This window comes from Dendropsophus ebraccatus, chromosome 11 (assembly GCF_027789765.1).
Source record: "Dendropsophus ebraccatus isolate aDenEbr1 chromosome 11, aDenEbr1.pat, whole genome shotgun sequence".
NCBI classification, from domain to species: Eukaryota; Metazoa; Chordata; class Amphibia; order Anura; family Hylidae; genus Dendropsophus; species Dendropsophus ebraccatus.
Genome location: NC_091464.1, coordinates 41,830,822 through 41,852,448, shown reverse-complemented (window position 1 = coordinate 41,852,448; position 21,627 = coordinate 41,830,822). Strand labels below are relative to the sequence as shown.

At 43.3% G+C, this 21,627-nt stretch overlaps 1 protein-coding gene across 1 annotated transcript; it reads left to right on the top strand.

The window, feature by feature from the left end:
• Positions 1-207: 207 nt before the first annotated feature.
• Positions 208-19,849, top strand: RABGEF1 (RAB guanine nucleotide exchange factor 1). Its single transcript, XM_069944502.1, has 9 exons — positions 208-285; positions 7,067-7,249; positions 8,411-8,580; positions 15,798-15,964; positions 16,267-16,348; positions 17,396-17,528; positions 17,691-17,782; positions 18,617-18,873; positions 19,042-19,849. Exons 2-9 carry the CDS (start codon positions 7,071-7,073, stop codon positions 19,438-19,440), a joined length of 1,479 nt encoding a protein of 492 aa, XP_069800603.1. The 5' UTR covers positions 208-285; positions 7,067-7,070; the 3' UTR covers positions 19,441-19,849.
• Positions 19,850-21,627: the final 1,778 nt, after the last annotated feature.

Here is a 21,627-nt window from a genome sequence, read left to right as displayed (position 1 = left end):
TACATTTGTATAGCTTTATTAATCTTCCTGTTGAGGACAGAAATAGGGAACAGATACTGCAGCCTTGTATGTAATGTACAGTACACGTACAGTATATAGAGAACCAATCGCTACTCGCGTCAACTAGATCTACTGACCGCGAACAGAGAACTGCGCAGAACCGGAAGTGGAATCCGGAGTGAGGCTTGAGACGCAACGGCGTGTGACGTCAGTACGTCAGGCCTGGCTTGTGTACAGCTCCGGGCAGAAGGGGGAGACGAATAGGAACAGATTGAGCTTGAGCAGGTGAGCGGCCGTGCTGTAATACTTGTCTATAGGGTCACTGAGGGGCAGTGTGTACCGGGGGGAGAGGGGAGGGGGCAGCCTGAGACCACACCCTGTGTAACGTGTCCGTGCAGCCCCTCCCGGGTGGGACATCTTCCCTGTTGTGTCAGGTGCCGGGCATTCCCAGCCTACCCTGTCACCCGGGCATGGTGAGGGGCCTGGAGTCACGTGATGTGGCGCTGTCCTCTGCTGCTTACATTGTCTCCTCTTACATCACGTCTGTGCTGTTACATGGAGAAAGACCCTTCAGGCTTCAAGTCTTGTGTGTAGACTGCACACTGTGCTGGAAGGCTCAGGGCCATGGTAGAGAGTGTCAGGTGGACTACTACCCCCAGCCTGCCTAGGATACCCTTATAGCCAAACACTGATCCACCATAACAAGTGACACCAACCAGTGACAGGTGACTGGGATGACACTGGGTGTCTGATGCCATAGACATGTGTCAGCGAGGGAACACTCAGGGCTTGGTGGTGATGTTTTGGAAGTAAGGATCTAAGTGACAAAGGCCAAATGGTGATGGCGGTGGCTGTATGGCTATGGTGGTGGCTGTATGGTGCTGGCTGTGGCGGTGGCTGTATGGCTATGGCGGTGGCTGTATGGTGCTGGCTGTGGCGGTGGCTGTATGGTGCTGGCTGTGGCGGTGGCTGTATGGTGCTGGCTGTGGCTGTATGGCTATGGTGGTGGCTGTATGGTGCTGGCTGTGGCGGTGGCTGTATGGTGCTGGCTGTGGCTGTATGGCTATGGTGGTGGCTGTATGGTGCTGGCTGTGGCGGTGGCTGTATGGCTATGGCGGTGGCTGTATGGTGCTGGCTGTGGCGGTGGCTGTATGGCTATGGCGGTGGCTGTATGGTGCTGGCTGTGGCGGTGGCTGTATGGTGACATAACAAAGAGTTCCATCCTCCCCAATCTCTGGCATCTAATGGATAGATATGAGCAGCCCTCAGCACACACCTCTGCCATTCTGCGCTGCAACTTGGCTGCAAAATCAAAAGTGAAAGTAACTTAGAAAAAAAAATATTAAAGTGCATATAATGTGGTCTAATATTTGTGTAGAATTTGAGGCAGATTTTAGAGCAGGGATGGGGAACCTTCTGCCCAACAGATACTGCAAAACTATAGTTCAGGCATGGTGGGAATTGAGGTTCTGAAACAGGCAGAGGCCAAAGGTTCTCCATCCCTGCTTTAGAGGATCTGTTGCTAACATCATGGTACCAGATACTACAGGACACCCTCCAAAGTGTGGTGGAGTCTGTGCATCAGTGGGTCCAAGCTATCTTAGTGCAGTAAGAGAGCCCTATGTAATATTAGGTGGTTCTTACGTTATGGGGGATGTGTATGTCTCCAGTACATAATATTTATATACTGACGAGACAATTACAGTCAAACTCTGGTCCCCGCATAAATTTTTAGTCCCTTGCAGTTGTTAGCATATAGTAATGATAACCATTGGCCAGTGTTGTTACTTGACTATCATTGCCATGTTATATCTACAGTGTTTTTTTATATACAGACCCTGTTTAGCTCTGACAGTAAATCCAGGTTCCCATTTGCTTTGTTTTGTCCATACATCTGCTTTGTCATTGGAGCAGAAGAAGAGGGAAAAAATATCGCGAAATCACTGGATGCTGAACATCAACAGTGCCCAGTAGCTCCCATTGACTTTAATGGGGTCTGTCTGGTGTTTTGAACAGAACCTGTGACAGGAGCACCCAACAGTCTCCAGTGCAGATGTATACCTACCCTAAGGGCCCATTCACACTACAGAATTGGCGCTGAAATACCGCTTGGAATCCCCGCCCTTGGCACGACTCCCGTCTACTATCTCTTTCAATGGGAAGCTTGTGTGCCTCCGCTCAAAAAATTGACATGTCAATTGTTTAAGTGGAGAGGTGCAGAGAGTGGAGGAGCACAAGCTTCCCATTGAAAGAGATAGCAGGCGTGATTCGGCGCCGGGCAGGGGTTCACAGCAGAATTTCGGCGCTGATTCCGTAGTGTGTGAACGTGGCCTAACTCGGCATTGCCTGAGGCTTTGATCACATAATATCTGGGGCTGGTCATAATCTGGTGCTGATGTATTTGTTCACAGGCCCTCACTTTTAGCACATATACAAGTTTTCAGTTGGACTCAAAGGGATAATAAAGCAAGCTTTATACACGCAGGAAATGACCCCAACATAGGGATTACCTGACGTATGGTGTGTTTACACAGGCAGATTTATGGATCAAAAGCCAGGAACAGACTATAAATGAAACCGATCATAAAGGGAAGACTGAGATTTTTCCTCTTTTTAAATCCATTCCTATGGTCTGTCCCAGTCTGTACACAGGTCCATCAGCACCTTATTTAGAGGGGGACATGTATCTGAAAGGCATAATAGTGGTGTGGCCGCACTCTGAGTCTTCTAGTAGACAAATACTTCAGGGATAATATCCCAGAAAATACACTTGTATGTTGGACCTGAACATGGTCACTATAGGGGCCCATGCCAGTATGTGCTCATATACATCAGCATCCTATTTTGACAAGCTGCCGATGTATGTGTGCAGTGTATAAGATTTGTAATGGGGACTCTGTTTCTTCCCCAGTAGTTGTGATAATCCTGACAACATTGAACAGTTATTGGGCACAAAATGCAGACTTGGTTTCCACTGCGCCCACAACACACTCTGAACACATGTATGGAAACCAAGCCTTAGTCCATCTTCACATGTTCTATAGATACGGTCTGTGTGCGCTGTGTCAGTACAGTAGCACGGAGATTAAACATTTTCAGAGCGCACAGCCTCCTAATGAATGATGACGCCTGGAGGTCAGAGGTCCTATTGTCTCTCCACTGTTGCTCTCCAGTGAGATTTTATTTACCATGGACCCCACTATACAACACCTCATATCTCAACTTCCATGCGTGTATATCAGGAAGATATTCTTAAAGGAGCGGCAGGCGAGGCCCGGCTCTGTAGCAGCAGCAGCTCTATATTCCAGCTTTGTGTGGATGAGACTGGTCCTGGATGTGAGGAGCTGCAGGAACTTGTGACCTTTTTAGCTATAAACTTGTTGATGACTTCTCATTGGTGACACAACGTCTCCTTACATTATCAGCCTGTTCCTGCCTCTCATGTTTCCTCTTCTTGACATGTTTCGATTTCTGCCTTTTCTGTGACTTCTCCTATGAGCTGGTGTCAGCGTGAATGGAAAAATTGCAAATGCAAACACATTGCGGCTTACTGTGCTGAATGCAAATATTTGCCTTAAAGGGATTATCCAAAAAAAGATAAATAAAAGGACATCCAGCTAGGATCATACAATATCAGAATACACTATACCTGCCTGTCTTCTCCTGGTGCTCCCCGCTGCCCTTGTATACTTCCCTGGATGATGCATGATGGCTGTATCCCATGCAGGGTCAGGTATGGGAGGGGGGAGTAAGGTGTTACAGCCTGCTGCACTTCAGGAGCTCAGGAAGGCCTCTTTTGTACTGTAAAATAAAAGCATTTCTCTACATTCTGGAAGCACAGACAAATAGATTAAGGAGACACATGGTACCTTTCATCTAACAGTGTCAGCAGTTTGGAATTTAAGCTTACAGATTCCCTCTAAATAAGGACATTAAATTGTAGCCATCTCTGTACATTGCTGTAAAATATGTTTTGGTATATGTATATATAAAGTAAAAAAAGAAATAGTCATACAGAACTCCTTAGTAGAAAAAATCTAGGTGCAAATGCGGTCAGCACTTGAAGGACCACAAGTGCAAGCATATACATGAAAAACCGCAGCACTCAGGAAATGAAGTTCAAAAAAGTGAGTGTTTTGTTTAATCCACCCAAATCTGTGACATTTCACTATCACACTATATATATATATATATATATATATATATATATATATATATATATATAGTGGTACCTTGGTTTAAGAGTAACTTGGATTAAGAGCGTTTTGGTTTAAGAGCTCACAGTTTTTCAAAATTGTAACTGGGTTTAAGAGCATTTCTTTGGTGTACTGGGTGGCAGGGGGGAGTGGGGGAGGGTCATGGCCTGCACAGGGTCGTCTACAGCACTATACTCCGACCCAGGAAGTCTCCCTCACCTTCCAAATCCTGGCAGATCTGCTTCAGGCTGGGGCTTGCATCAGTGGACAGGACTGTGGGGGTAATCTCTTCATAGCTGTAACCCCTCTCTCCCCAGACAGAGAGTGCTGCTATACTGTGCCCACATCTGTCCTGCTCATTCCTTCCTGCCCCCTGCAGTCTCTGTCCGCCCTTGTGTTTCCCATGCTCTCCATTATGGGGATCTGCAGTTCCATCCTGTGTCTATAAACCGTGCTTGTAATCCAAATCCACCCTTAAACCAAAACAAATTTTCCCACAACAAATCATTGAAATGTAGACAATTGGTTCCACTCCCCAAAAATAATGATTTTTTATTCCGAATAACATGTAAAACAGATTAAAGAAACAATGAGAAACAGCAGAATATGCAATATTATAAGTTACTTTACAGTAAAGCAATCAGCATGTGGTGTATAATGTATAGTAAGAGCATAAACCTGGTAACACGGCAGCAGTTTGTAGATACAGGATGGAACTGCAGATCCCCATAATGCAGTAGCGTAGTACAACAGGCTAGAATAGAGAAGCAGGGCTGCTGTCAGAGTTCTGTGTGGTCACATGACAGTAATGGGGAAGGGGGTGTGTTCAGCATGGACCAATGAGGAAATGAGAATCACAGAGCTGTGCAGGAGGACAGTGGCAGAAACTTTTCTATACAGCAGTGTAAATAGCTGAGTGTGAGTGCAGGCACATTATAACAGCAGTGTGAATGGCTGAGTGTAAGTGCAGAAATGGAGAGGATGGGAAGGGCTGACAGACACTGCAGGGAGGAATGAGCAGGACATATGTGGGCACATACATGCAGCACTCTCTTCCTGGGGAGAGAGAAGTTACAGCTATGCAGAGATTACCGCCACAGTCCTGTCCCCTGATGTAAGCCCCAGCCTGAGGTGATCTGCTATGATTTGGAAGGTGAGGGAGACTTCCTGGGTCAGAGTACAGTGCTGTAGACCACGCTATTCAGAACATGTCCCTCCTCCACGCACCCAGTACAGGGAGCTCTTAAACCAAAGCAATGCTCTTCAACCAAGTCCCAATTTTGAAAAACTGTGAGCTCTTCTTGCAAAACACTCTAAATCCAAGTTACTCTTAAACCAAGGTACCATGATGTAAGCTGAGAGCACAGTGCCAGGTGGGCAGTCACATGTCTGCTTGGTAGAAGTTCTTTACCTGCGATTGAGTGGATGGCCGCCATTTAATAGCAAATAACGGCCATTATTTTAAAATAGCGGCTGTTTTAAGATAATGGTCGTTATTTGCCATTAAAATGACGCCTATACACTCAATTACAACAGTGTGTGAACATAACCTTTCTGTGTTTCCTATCCATTCCTGGTTATTGCAAAATACTGAGCACAAATACTGTGTGTGAACATAGCCTGAAAGTAATTTTCTACTTTTATATATGCCATGAGGACACGCTTGCTATAGGATGGATGCATGAGGGTCTATGGGCATATCAGAGTAGGTTGGGGAGTACCCCCTACATGTACTGACATAGTGTCTGAAAAATGAGGTGTGAACACAGCCTTACCTGCCCTCTGCTTGCTACAGTGAAATGGCTGATCCGTGCAGGAGGCAGAGGAGAGGAGTCGTATGGATGGAAAATGGGGGATTTTTCTTGAATGTATCAAAAAGTTTGATATTGAAAATGCAGTTTCTTCTATATTGCCAGACCTGCATCTCATGTTTAGGCGTAGACATAATAATAATGGCAATGTGAGCTGAGTACTCAGTAGTGGTTACCATGTAATCTGAGGAGCGGCTGACATGACATAGTGTCTGAGTCAGCTTCTTGTACCGATAGTCTGATGACAATGTATGCAGACACAGCCTGGCTGATTTTCAAATGCACTGGTGCCCATGCCTCACCCCTCCAACCCTGGTGCCCAAGCCTCACGACATTGTAAGTCTATGAAGCCCATCTCCTGTAATATAGAGTGGTGGGTTGGGGATCTTAAAATGTGTCTGAGGGACAGTAACACTTTAATCCCCTTTTCTCCATTCCAAACACATGAGCACTCAGGCAAATGTTCATGAATAAGGGTGGGGGTGGGAAGGGGGTTGATAGCATTTGACAACAATAATTTTATATATATACGGCCACATTTAGGCTACCTGGTCCCAGTTTACATTGCTTAAGTATTAGACAGGACTGGCTAATCTGCCCCATTGCAATAGTCATGCACAGTTTCCTTAGTCACTTTCCTGTTGAATCGTGAGAGCTTATATAGAGATTGTTATATGGATGTCGCAGGTTCCCTTATTACGGAGTTGGACACTTCCTGGACACATCAGGGAGGGATGGCGGCTGTAGTTACATTGTTTCACACATTTTCCTCTACAATCATACTGAATTGGGATGGGTGTTTTATGAGCAGTGGCACCATCTCGGTTCCATCCTCCAGGGCATACATACATTAATGGAAATGGAAAATCTGAAAGTTCATGTTTGGAATTCCTGCCTGTCACCAAGGTTTTATTTAGTCTTCCACAAGTCTGGCACTGTGTTATAGGCTTCTCCTCGCGTGACTGATCCACACAACATTTTAAGCGCTGTCTACACGATCTGTTTTATTTATTTCAGTTGCAGTCATTTCTACCTATTACATTTGACTTTGTTTCTTAGAAAGATGAGTCTAAAATCGGAGCGACGAGCCATCCATGTGGACCAGTCGGAATTACTCTGTAAAAAAGGATGCGGCTACTATGGAAATCCAGCATGGCAAGGGTTCTGCTCAAAGTGCTGGAGGGAGGAGTACCAGAAGGCACGTCAGAAGCAAATCCAGGAGGACTGGGAGCTGGCAGAACGGTATGCTTACATACTTCAACCGAAAAAGAGCCCCCCCCCCTTTCAATGCAGTCCCTGTGCAGGTGGTTAAAATATAAGCTTCCTTAAAAGTAACCTGTCACTGCTCTCATGATTCTCAAATCACAAGCAACATGAAAGACTGGCAGGCATCCCTATGGCCCCGTTCACACTGAGCAAGAACGTCAGAATCCCGCCGTGCTCAGTGTGCTGCTTTGAGTGAATGAGAGGGCGCACCTCCGCTGCCGCCGCTCTCCGCTCGCAGAAGTGACATGTCATTTCTTTGAGCGGAGAGGGGAGGAAGCGGACACGCACCCTCTCATTAACTCAAAGCAGCACACTGAGCACGGCGGGATTCTGACGTTCTTGCTCAGTGTGAACGAGGCCTATTATAGTAATATACGATTTGACTCTTCCGGATTTCAGAGTTATTATTGCTGAAAGTTAACCTGGGAAAATGTCATTGAGGTGGACCTGACCCTGAGTGACAGATCTATCCCTACTTGTTTATAAGTCTGGGGACAGCGTCAATTACTCAGACCCTGTTCCTGGCCAAACTTACAGCTGTTACTCTAAGGCCTAACCGCGGACTACACTACGTGCATCATTAGTGCTCCAAAGATCACTACATAGAAGATAGCGATCCATGATGCAAATTCGGGTCTGCTCTAGGACCTTTCCTTTTTTTTTTTTCGTGGCATGGATCACTGCCCCATAAACTCGTATGGATGTGTGAATGGGGCCATTGAAATCTATTGGTCCTAGGTTCTGTCCACAATTGCAGATCTGCAACTGCAGACAGAACAACCGATGTCTGAATAGGGCCTAAAATATATCACATTTACTCAGTCCATCATGTATCGCTGCGTGCCAACCTTTCATGCTGCCCATAGATCACTGTGGATCTATGTGGCTTCTGTCTATTTCATATTAGAAAAGCAACATGATGTGGATTAAAGAGATTTTGCATCTGAGGCTCAAATAACAGAGCCTACTACACAGGAGGTTTCTCTGGCTAAGGGAATCCTGGAGTCACTAGATTGTTGACATATTCTCATCCACTACAATGTGTACTTTTCTGCCACATAATATATAGGGTAATCCCTAACATCTCAGGCTTAAATCACAAGTGTAGGTCTGACCTGTTGACTTTTGTTATTATAGCTTGCAGCGGGAAGAAGAGGAGGCTTACGCCAGCAGCCAGGGAGCACAGGGGGGTCAGTCATCTCTTGGCTTTACCAAATTTGAAGAAAAGAAATCTAATGAAAAGACGAGAAAAGTGACAACAGTGAAGAAATTCTTTACAGCCTCATCCAAGAGTGTACCCAAGAAAGGTAATCAAAATTATCACAGCAACGTTCAATGCCCTATGTGCACACTACAGAATCCGTGCGGATAACTTCCACTGGATTCCGCTGCTCGCCCCCTCCCAAAGAATTAACATGTCAGTTCTTTGGGTGGACGGTGGAATCTGCCTGAGCATAGAATAGAACCTATCCTATGGGACGGGCGGAACTTCAAGCGGGAGTGCGCACGAAATCCAGTGGAATTTATCTGCACAGATTCCATAGTGTGCTCATACTCTTACTGTCTGATGCCACTGCTTCTGATTCCTCATCGTGCTCACCTTTTATGTTCTTTATCCCTCACATTGGGAAGACGCTGCTGTCAGAATAACTTCTCTCCTACACATGTTGCAAGTCTGTCATACTTTTCCTATGTAGGTGGAAGAGTTTCTGAAATTTGGAGTATACCCTCATACATGGTTTTTTTTTTTTCCTAAAAGGGAACCTGTCAGGTTAGTTATACTGCCTTCTTTAGGTGGAGCAATACATAGCGACAGACACGCTGTTTTCAGTGGTCTGTCGCATATACTGATATGCATAGTAGGTTACAAGAACTTAAATTTTGAACCATGCAGTGTGTGAAGAAGAATCACAGATTCATAAGGTGCTGCTGCCCCCACCCACCTGGGTTTGGGGAAATGGCACCCAACGTATATCTGTGACGTTGGCCCTATCCATGTGCTGTGTGTTTTGGCATAAGCAGCAGACTTCTGAAAATGTCTGCCACTGTATTCTACCCTCAACATGGGCAGCCAACTTTCTGCACCTGCTAATGTTTTCCTTTCAATGAAGGGGACTATGCATCAAGCATAGTGCTGCATCTATAAGGTATGCCAGTTGTACTCTATAAACTTAAGCTGAGATATAGATGATATATAGTGAAGTTGAATGTCTGAGGCTCACTTTAGTGTTAGTGCTTTTGTTTTCCCATCATCTATCTGAGGGATAGAGCATGAGTGTCTGATCAAGGCAAGGCTGACTGTTGGGACCCTCATTGTCGATCGGAACAGGGATCCCATGTCCCCTGTATAAATAGAGCAGCAGTTGGACAATTTGTCAGTTGTTTAGAACAGCAATTGAGCACACGTGTCTGACTATGGCTCCATGCAGTCAGATTCAAGCCTGTGTTCTATCATTTAGTTAAATTAATATTTGCAGCTTCCGATCCTGTATGTGTGACCCTAACAAAGGTCATCAGATGCTGCAAAAATAAAGAAGCAATTCTTACCAGCTGCTGTTCTGCCAGTCTCCACTCTCCATGGCTGAAGCTGGTCACAATGACATATTAGATGGTTTTTACAGTGATAGATACCCTTTAAGATTAGTGAGTCCTGTGCGGCAGACATCCCTGACCTTTTAACTAGTTATTACTTAGCCAGGCCATGTTAGATATATAGAGATGTCTCCAGCTGGCATCTCTTACCTCTCTCCACACAGCAGGAACATACGAGGACAGCCAGGAAGGACTCTTTGTCTCGCAGAAGCAGTGATAGAATTCTTGTGTATGCCATTCCCTTATGGAAAAGAATTGGGTCCAGCAAAGTAATGTGAACATTCTGTTTTTTATACATGAAGATGCTCTGGAGTTAGATGTCCCACCTGTTGTAGATTTTTTGCCCAGCTGTAATTGGAAAAATTACATTAAAATTCTAATACTCCGAAGTGTACAGTGGTCCCAACAGTACAATCTGACAGGTCGGAAAGGAACTATGCCAGCTCCATTAATAGTTTGGTTACAGGGACACAAGCATTCATCCTTACATATGGCATCTGCATGGGGCTGCTTTGTATTTTATTTTGCACTTTGTTTTGTTTATTCATCATAATAACTTTTTTCCCCCTACATTTATTTCTTCTCACCCCTGGTCATTTAACCTTTCTGGTTTGGTCCTGAAATAACACTGAAGAAAAGCCAGTGCAGGCAGGAGGGCGGGAGCGGAGCGCTGATATTCTCAGGGACCTCAAGGGTCTTTTTGGCCCTCCCTGGGAGCTGGCCTCCCCTGCTGAAGGTAACCTAGCTTAGCCAGTGCTAGTCGCTTCATTTAGTGTGTTGTTGCTGTTCTGTATTGGGTGGACTGTGTCTGTGTTGAGCTTTCTAATCTGTGCACAAAGTGTAGCTCCACCGTCATAGTGCTTTTCTGGGGTTGTTCACTGTCCACATGTGTCACACGGCTGCACCTTTATGATGCTCTATGTTTTTATTGGGTGGGTATGGTTCAGAAATCAATGGATGCATACAGCAAATACTGCAAACCTAAATAACTTTATATTATACCAAATGGAACATGTAGAGGTGGAGCGTCACTTTATAGTGGCTTTGAGTAGGTTTCTTTTAGTAGGAAAAATGCAATAATCCATAAGATTTTGTGTTAGTGTGTACATATGTAAGTGTGATATAAGGCCAGGAGGCTCTTTCTCTTTTAGAGTAGATTCACAGGTACCATGTTGGCTATGAGTGTGATGCTGTATAAACCAGTGTAACTAAATGAATGAACTCAGCATCAAATCCCCAACAAACCTGTTAAAGTACCTAAAGTGAGATTCTGACAATATGTCAGCCATCCTTATACTGCGGGGACAGTGACTAGTCCTTATCCTTGTGAGACAATCCTCAGGGTAGGTTATTATATGTGTAATGTATAACATACCTCATAGTGAATCCTAGATTTTCCAGGTATTTTACGCTGCCTATGATGCTGTATTTGAAGGCATTAAAGGTATATTCTCGTCTCAACTAATGTAGTTATACTTGTAGGACTTGCCAGGTTAAATAATTTTGCAATTACATTCATTTAGCAAACTTGTTTCCTTATCCTGATATGCCGATCTTTCTCTCTTACTGTTGACAGCTCATTGTCTAAGTTACCGACCACCTCTCTGCTCTAAAATCAGTGGTCTGACTAGTGTACATATATGTATATTATAGATATATATGTATATTATAGATATATATATACACCATACAGACCACTGGTTTTAGACAATCATTTTCAACAATAAATATTTAACTTAAATTAGTTGAGGTGAGAATACCACTTTAAATGAAATGCAAAGACCCTTTCACAGGCCACTTGTAAACATGCAGGCCAAAGTATTCAGTAAAAATGTGAGGGTACCCTCAGAATTCCTGCAACATATTGCATAGCATGTTTTTCTCATGGTAGCTAAAGCCTGTCAGATCTCCTGAATGATTAAAACAAGGCAAGTCTTAAGGCCCTATTCCACGGAACGATTATCGGCTGTATCTAGCGATCAACCATGTAGCCTCCCCGTGGCCGCCCCTGTACTCACCCACTCGCTGCTGCCGCGTGGAATAGCAGCGGCAGAGAGCGGGGAACGAGGAGCAAACGAGCGCTAATAGCACTCCTCTCAGTCGGCCTGTGGAATAGGGCCCTATTACATGGAGCGCTAATCTGCCGATTCTGCAAATTATGGCTCTGTGTATTAAATGCAAAAATCAGCTGAAGAGACGATCATTGGCTGACCATTCATATAGTGGAAAGTCCAACAGCACCTGTATTGGTAGAGAATGCCTCTCAACGATGTAGAAGATGGACGCACGCCAGAGGGTCCCCAATCCCAGTTAGAGACCATATACTGTCATAGAAGAATTGTTCCGACAGCATCCAATAGTGAAGAATTGGTGGAAGTTTATTCAAACAACACACACACCATGGCAACGTTTCAATCCTGCTGGGTCGAAACGTGGCCATGGTGTGTGTTGCTTGAATAAACTTCCACCAATTCTTCACTATTGGATGCTGTCGGAACAATTCTTCATTGGCTGACCATTGTCATTTAAACTTGCTTAAAAATCATCGGCCACACATTGCTATGTGGAGTGGTGCGCGGCTGATGACTTATACATACCTGTTCTCCCCCTATATAATTCAATTGCTGCGTCAACAGAATTGGGACGGGCTTGGTCTTCCTGGAGAACTGAATGGAAGAGAAAAAGCTACTGGTGCACGTGCATCGGCAGCATTTTCATAGGCTGGAGCGCATCACATAGCCTGATTGGCGGAGTAAGCTGGAAGCCATGTGATGCGATCTAGCCAATGAAAAAGCTGCCGGTGCACATATGCGCCAGTAGCTTTTCTTCTCCTATTCACTTCACTGGAACCTGGAAGTGAGGAAGATTTGAAGATGCTGATGGGAGCCACGGCTGGTGGAAATTACCAGAGGGAGTATGAAATCTGTGCGTGTCAGTGTTTTATTTATTTATTTTTTTACAACGCCAGTGTTGTCCTTTAAGATACATATATGTTTCTGCCAGGCAGGTTTACATTCAGTTACTGTAGATTTACTCACCACATCTGCTGGAAGTTTGTTCCAAGCATTTACTACTCTTTCAGATATGCTCATCTCTCTTTTGTGAACTACAATAGGGAAAACATTAGTTTTCCACCCAAAACCATCTATAAATAAGGAATGACTTTGGTAAGCGGTTGGCAGCCAATTCTTTTTAATGCAAAAACGAGGACTGGTCCCAGTATGTGCAGTTAACAGGTCAATAGACCCCCAAATATCCAATAATACACTGTTGGCCTCCATTCGAGATGTATGCGGTAGCGTCTGCCTGAGGGAATAGCATGGTATTTTTTGTTACTATGGGACCCTATATATGACGGGTCCCTCTAGGTGGCATCCACCATAGGTATACATTGAATATATACTTTAGGGACCCCCCTAATGTGTGCATCCAATGGACACAGCATTACTCAGGGTGAAAGGAGCCCTACTTGTCCTTTAGGTGGTTCTTGGGAAATCGTCTTGCATAGCTCAGCTGGCACTGTCCTCTTACAGCAGTGTGTGTATGGATGACCCACCTTTTCCCTTTGTATACTGTTTGCAGTGCCTGCTCCCATTGCATGTGTTTTATTTGCTCACTGTCTTTTAGTTTGCCTTTGTTCCTTTTATCATTGTTATTAATCATTCTCATTCTATGTTTTAATGTGTCATTGTCGTATTTTACTTTATTACCCTGCCTTGATATACAAGTGCTTTATGACAAGTTCAGAGGTGGGTGCCGAATAACATACCTTGTCTATGTACTTGTGTCTGTTATCATTATATGTTCTCATGCATCTGTGGTATAACTCATTGTGTGGTCGAAATCTTGTTTCACCAGGCAAGAGACTAAATACATAGTATACAAGTATTATTTTGTGTATTGCAGCAATAGGCCTACACCAGTCATTATTGCTTGAATGAAAGTTAGGGTGCTAGGCCCAGCGTTTGCAGTAAGTGCGCAGCAGGGTTGTATGAATGATCACTGGTCATACTACAAAATTCTGGGCTGTATAAATGAATCTAGCCCAAGTGTCTAGCAGTGTGAAGGGCCTTTTAGATAGGCTGAACTGGCCTTGATAATAAGCACTAATCTCCCTTTAAATTCATTATTGTCGGCCGCACATTCCTTGTTTCCACAGGACAATTGGCGGCCAGTAGTAATGATTTTGTTGGCCACACAAAATTTGGGATCAGACAGTGAGTAAGCGTTTTCTCGTTTGTGGGCTCATCACTGGACCTTTCACACGGACCAGTTATCGGAAGCGAGCATTCCTACATAGGTCATACCCCTGATAATCAGCCCGTGTAAAGCCCCTATTACATAGGGAGACTGTGAGGAGCAAACGACTGCTGTCAGTGCTCATTTGCTCCTCGTTCCCCGCTTGCTATTACACGCGGTGGCAGCGAGCGGGTAAATGCAGGAGGGGCTGTTGGGAGCTGCGGGGGTTGGGGGGGGGGGCTGCCCGCGTGATCACTCAATCGTCCGGGCAGCCCATAAAGGATGGCAGCGGTCTGCTGCAGCTGCTCCTATTCCACTGAGGGGCGGCAGCAGATCGCTGCTATTATTGTCGTTTGTCCTTCAACATGTTGAAAGACAAGCGACAGAAACGATCAGCCGACAGTTCGTGTCGGCTGATTGTTGCTTTCTACACGGGGCGATTATCGGCCTTAAAGGGGTAGTCCACCCCAAAAAATTTTCTTTCAAATCAACTGGTGCCATAAAGTGCCAGAGATTTGTAATTCACTTCTATTAAAAAATCTTAAGTCTTCCAGTACTTATCAGCTGCTGTATGTCCTGCAGGAAGTGGTGTTTTCTTTCCAGTCTGACGCAGTGCTGTCTGCTGCCACCTCTGTCCATGTCAGGAACTGTCCAGAGCAGGAGCAAATCCCCATAGAAAACCTCTCCTGCTCTCTAGACTGGAAATAATACAACTTCCTGTTGGGCATACAGCAGCTGATAAGTACTGGAAGGCTTGAGATTTTTTAATAGAAGTAAATTACAAATCTCTGGCACTTCATGGCAGCAGTTGATTTGAAAGAAAAATTTTTTTGGTGGACTACCCCTTTAAGGCTTCTCTTAGATACTGTGTAAAAAGGCTGCGGATCCCTTTAATCATTGCAGTACTGTGAGTTGCACTGCCAGCTGCAGATATTGGGCAATCTCGAGTGCTGGTGGCTAACTGCTAAGAATTCCCTGATAACTATGGCTGGCACCTTGCTGCTGCTTAAAGTAAATCTACTTTTAGGAGAGTAAATCAGGTTTTTACCACTACCTGATGGGCGCCACTAGTACACCAATTCGCCCTTTCATTGATGATGGGCCAAGTCCCAGCTTGATGAATAATAATAAGGTCGTCATTAGTGGGACACGACACAAAGTGCACCAAACTAGCAAATTAGCATATCTACAAAAATGTAGGTATCTGAGGAACCGGTCAGTGGTGGTGCCGTTATTGCCAGAAAGTCATCTAATCCGTGATTACCTTTTTAAAGAGCGTTAATGTATTTTTCCGGGCTTTTGGTTGAGATATTTAAAGGGAAACTATCAGCAGGTTAGATGCATCTTACCTGCCGAATGATAGCTGATAGCTTTCTGATAGAATAGTTATTGTATGAGTAAAGTTGTTTGAAAGTCACAATTTTTTATGTAAATATTCCTGGAGTGCTGCAATAGCCAGACTGTGAGCTTCACATACTTGGACTTTTTATATGGGTGTTTAAAAGTGTCAAACATGAAATTACAGCTACACTGAATCTGGAAAAAAAAACATGTTATTGATTTAATGTATGGATTTTATTACTTACACACTTTACAATGGTTTCCACTGTAGACTAAAACATTTTGTATAAAATCTGTACAACGCTCTCAAATCTTAGTAATTATATATTTTTAACTTTGTTTTTGGAAACAGATATGAAAGAAGCTAAAGCCCCCAGCCCTTCTCTCACTCGCCAGTACAGCATCGAGACTGATCGGGTATCTAAAGATTTTATTGAGTTTTTAAAGACCTACCATAAAGCAGGACATGATGTCTACAAACAGTGCAAAGTCTTCCTGGAAGCCGTACACCACAAGAAGGTATCTGACCCATTCATTCTGAGCACTTTAGGGGATGGCATTTATACATGACTGCATATATACATCACTTAAAAAAAAAAAAAAAAAAAAAACATTCGACATGCTCCCTGCTCGATCCATTTCATTGCAGGACACAATCTATTCCTCTCTATTCCTTGATGTAAATTCTTCAGATCAGAATAAGACGCATTGTTGTTTGTCTTTGTGCTCTTTTTCTAATCTCATGTAAGTAGAACTTGTTACATTTGTCCACCTTTAAGTATGCTATATACATTGTCCTGTTTCTTTTTCTTTCTTTGAAGGAGTCAAACATCGATGAGTTGTCAGAGTTCACTCAGGACTTTTACCAGAACACAGCGGACAAGCTGCAGATGTATTGGAAAGGTAATGTTTATCCTAGAATCTGCGGCTATAAGCATTATTTTAAGTTTGAAGCTATTGGTCCATATAATATTTGTAAGCGCACAGCATTCTTGGTTAGTACATGAATTATAATAGGTAAACCTTTTTTACTGAGTTTTTCTAATGCAAAGATTATCACTAGTTTAATTTTGTAATGCAGTACTTAGAATAATACACCATTGTTAGGCTGGGTTCACAACACATATACTGACTCCTAATCATCAGTGTACGTCGGGACTGTGGCAAAGAGGTTATCCGCCATATACTATAGTGTTCTAATGACTGTTTGGTCCATTTCCAGAACAACAGACCAGTCTTTCAGTCCAAGTATTTGTTCAGGAACTAGACAGAATATAGTTACTGGTAGAATGTGTTGGTCCAACAGAATGAATGGGTATGCTGTGGTATATCCTGCATACCTTTTTGGTTGTATCCTAAAGGGGTTATCCAGGATTAGAAAAAGCACAACTTTCTTGCAAAACCAGTGCCACTCCTGTCCCAGGTTGTGTGGGGTATTGCAGTTCAGATCCATTCACTTTAATGGACCTGAGCTACAAAACCCACACCGACACTGAGGACAAGAGTGGCGATGTTTCTGGAAAAAGTGGCCATATTTTTCTAAGCCTGGAAAACCCTTTGATGTATATCTGTGAGAGAGCCAAATGTACAGTAGCGTGAACCCAGCCTTACATGAATTTGGTTCTTTTCATATTAAGAGTATATTTACCAGTCTAGAACTCCACTTGAAGGCTCTGAAGTATAGGGACACAAGAATATATGTTGTTTATATTACCCCATTGTTTTTTTTCATTTAACTTGTAGTATGGGTGCTTTTACTGTATGGCTCTGCTTGGTATACCATTGTCTTCTTAACTTCCATGGGGGGGGGGGCTCTCACATATTTTGCAGAGTTAGGAGTTCATTAAATATGTTTGCTATACTTGTCAAGGTTTCAATATAGAAATACATGCAAGCAGATTTGCTATATGCTGTTTTATTGTAAATTTGAAATATTGCTTTTTTTATCAGTGCCACCTAATAAAGTGGAGGAAGCGATGGATCAGATTGAGAAGTTCATCATGACACGCCTATATAAGCATGTGTTTTGTCCAGAGACTACTGATGATGAGAAGAAAGACCTCACTGTGCAAAAGAGAATCAGGTGAGGATAGTGACAGCGTTTTTTTTTGTATTTTTTTTCTTCTGTGCCCCTTCAGGACTGGGAAGCAGTCACAGGCCGGATATCACACATACTATTGTTCTGTATTTTTAGTGGCTGCCTTCTTGCTCTAACGTGCATTTACCATCCGTGTTTGTTCCTTAGGGCTTTACATTGGGTGACACTACAGATGCTTTGTGTTCCTGTAAATGAAGATATTCCAGAAGTCTCAGATATGGTGGTAAAGGCAATAACAGGTCAGTGTGAGACAAAAATTATGTGGATATCTTCAGGGGCATAGTTAGGATTTATAGGGCCCTACAGCAAAAAAAACGGCACAGGTACAAATGCGCCATAGTAGTGGTGTGGTCTGCCTTTATGGTAGTTAGTTATCTTTCCAAGCGTATATTCATACATAGTGGAATTGCTGTAAATTTTATGTCCAGCATTGTGGGAATAAGGTCTCTTGCACACGTTCCATGCATGTTTTGCAGTGTGCAACAGAACAGACTATCGGAGCTATCGGCATCATGTATCATTGTGATGCTGGGAAATCTTCACGCTGCTGTACTGACACAGCCGTGTGGCTGTGTCAGTGCAGTAGTGCAAAGACTTCAACTGTTTCAGAGCTCCCAGCAAAAAAATAAAAATAAAAATTATCTTCTGTCGGCCGTGCATTTCCGTGTGTAATGACAGATGTACTACCAATGGCTAATTAATGCTACGGCCTCACAATTATTGAGCCGTGTAATAGACTCTGTGAATAACAGAAAATCCCCTATATTTTTACAGCGCTGCTATCTAATATGGCTTTCAGACTTCTCTGTTAACTGATTCTATATATTAAATGGGGATACTATCCGGAAATGCCATCACTTTATTATTGGTGGTGTTCCCCGCCAACCCTGAGAAAATAGAGGCAAATCCTAGCAATAATACCATCAGGTTATCATAAGGAAATACCCCTTTAAGCTTTCATGGAGCTATAATAACCTTAACCTGACTGTACGCAGCATTAAGAAATTGTATAACTCCAGTAATTGATGTTAACCAGCTCTGAAAAGATTCTCTTCTGTTTCCTTATTATGTAGATATCATAGAAATGGACTCCAAACGGATTCCTCGTGACAAGCTTGCATGTATCACGGGGTGCAGTAAACAAATCTTTAACGCGATTAGGATCACAAAAAATGAACCTGCCTCTGCCGATGACTTCCTCCCCACTCTGATCTACATCGTTCTTAAGGCGAATCCTCCACGTCTGCAGTCCAACATCCAGTACATCACCAGATTCTGTAATCCGAGCCGTCTGATGACTGGGGAGGATGGCTACTATTTCACTAACCTGGTGAGTTGATCATCTGTATATTTTTCTTTAGACTAACTACTATGTTTTACATGTTCTGACCTAAACTTGGATTTTCTATATTGTGTTTCTGTTATGTTTGTTGCATTTGCATAATAAAATATTGATGTTGTACAGACCCCTAATGATAGTTATATGTCCCCTCTACAGTGTTGTGCTATAGCCTTCATTGAGAAACTGGATGCCCAATCTCTAAACTTAAGTGAGGAAGAGTTTAACAGGTACATGTCAGGCCAAGCTTCTCCAAAAAAACAAGACTCTGATATCTGGGATGAAGACACATGCCCAGGAGTGAAACAGATGCACAGGAACCTAGACCTGCTGTCCCAGCTGTCAGAGAGACAGGAGCGCATCGTGACAGGTGCTAAGAAGTTAGAGAAGGACTTGATTGATTGGACGGAAGACGTGACCCGTGAAGTCCAGGATATTGTGGAGAAATACCCATTACACATAAAGACCAACAGCCAGGCGCTGGCTTCTATAGATTCTGAGAACGTTGAGGATGACCGCTTGCCCCCTCCTCTGCAGCCGCAGGTCTATGCAGGATAATCATTACCTCCAAAGGTCAAAGATCAGTAAATGAAGTTCATATATGGCCCAAAGTTTGATCAGACTTCCATGTACTCTATTTATTCTCATGAGAAAAACTGGGCAATCTTGTGTTTCTTGTATTTTTCACAAGGATGGAACTACTGTACCAACCACTAATATGTTTTACACCCTGGACTATTTTTTTCTCTACTTTTGGAGCGGTAACATCTTGTGAGTCATCTAGTCTCCTGTGATGGGGGAAATGTTATTATTTCGTTCTTGTCCAAAGGCAACGTAGTCATCTGCCAATCTGGCTCTTTAAGAAATCCGACATCCTCTCCACCTGATTTTACAGTGTTCCATGATGGATTTTTTTCCCATGTGCAATATCAACCTTTTTACTAACTCAGGAATTCATCATCATCATCACCACACTAATTTTTCAGTTCTTCTTCCATCTGAATTATCCACGTATAGAACAGTAGTAAATTCATGGACAGTAAATGTATTTTATGACCTCTGGTGTATTGCTATGGTGTTCCCCATTTATGGATCCTTTTCCATTGGTTACAGTAGGGGAATAGAAATGTAGGCGTCAGTTTTAGTAACCTTTTAGGAAGTGAGAGAGAACCTGTCAGCTGTACACCCCCCATGTGTATCTTTGTATCCAGTAAGTGAAAAATGTCAGAGCATTAGCGTGTTGCTCAGTTGCATACTTGTATCTATTGAGTATTTTGTAGATATCCTATGTCTGGTCAAGATAAAAGGTATTTTGCACTTGGCATATTTTACCATAATCAGCGTAAGATGTGTATCCCCCGCTAGGTACCATACCGTCTTCTTGGACAGTGCCCCCCTTACAATGAATTTCTGTTCAAGGGTATTTACACATTACGAGTTGCCTCTCCATTGTACAGATACATCTGCATTCTTTCTAAATCTGATTCAGCAGGCTGAGGTAAGACAAGCATGGTCCCTAGGTGACTACGATCAGGTTTATGGGGCCTGTGCTGGCAGGATGCTGATGGATCTGTGCAGCAGTGTACAAATCATCATGTGAACATACCCTTACTGTGTTTTATAACAGGGATTTGAGGTCACAAACTTAAAGTATTAAAGAAAAAAATATTTTCCAGTGCTTGTGGTTTTGCACGTGTGGTAAAACCTGTCACTAGGACCACCACTCTTAAAATGCAGCTTATGCATAATCACTGTATAGTCTCTATGATTTGCCATAAAGTCTTACTTGCATAGTTTCTGTGATTGTAGGATGTATGGGCTTTTTACAGGCTAGTGCTGCAGCTGAGGAGGTCCCAGGATCAGGATGTGATAACCCACCCAGGAACCTGTATAAATAACACCCTGTGCATGTGTGGGGATAATTGATATTTTTCTATACATGTCCCTAGGGATCTGACCATATAGGCAGAACGTAGAAGCAGCTTGTAGAGAATAGGTGAGATCTTGAAGTGTGCACTTTAACTGCAGCTTTTTCTCAGAGTTTCACTTTAATAAGAAATCTGTTGACATTTTGGAATACTTCAGGATTCTCTATTGCTCCAGTGCGCTTTGCTTTTTGCTAGCAGCAGTCCATGCAGACAATTATTGTGGCAGGCCCTTTCTGTAAAGCATGTGACAGCATGGTTTATGTCCGTCTGCCCTTCAGCTTTATCTGTGTCTGACGCCTCTGTGACCTAGTAAAGCAAAGCAAGCGAGGTCTGAATGCACTAGTCTGACCTTGGCCGTTATCCAATATAAAACAGCCTGGTAAAGCATCCGTGTAGTAGCTCAGAAATAGTTTATATAGAACCTAAAGTGAAGCTTTACATTTGGTAACATTCTTTGGTAACCGTTTTCTTACACTATGTATAGCTGTTAACCAATGTGCTGACAATGTAAGCCTGAGAGATTAGATGAATAAGGGAGAGCAGGTGTAGGGTTCTTGTGTCTACTCCCCCACGAACAGTATAGTGAACAGAGAGGAAATAAGCTGGTATGGACCATCACAACAACTTTGTTCCTCTCTCCGCTGAACACATACAGGAGCTGTAAACTCTTAAAGGGTCCCTGACATGATGCCCTCCATGTGCTTTGTACAGTTAAGCATTGGGACAGCCCATACTGGGGGACTGGGTGACTGAGGCAACTGTCCCATGTCCCTCGAGATTAGTGCACAAACTATATTTATCAGAATAAGGCTTGTGC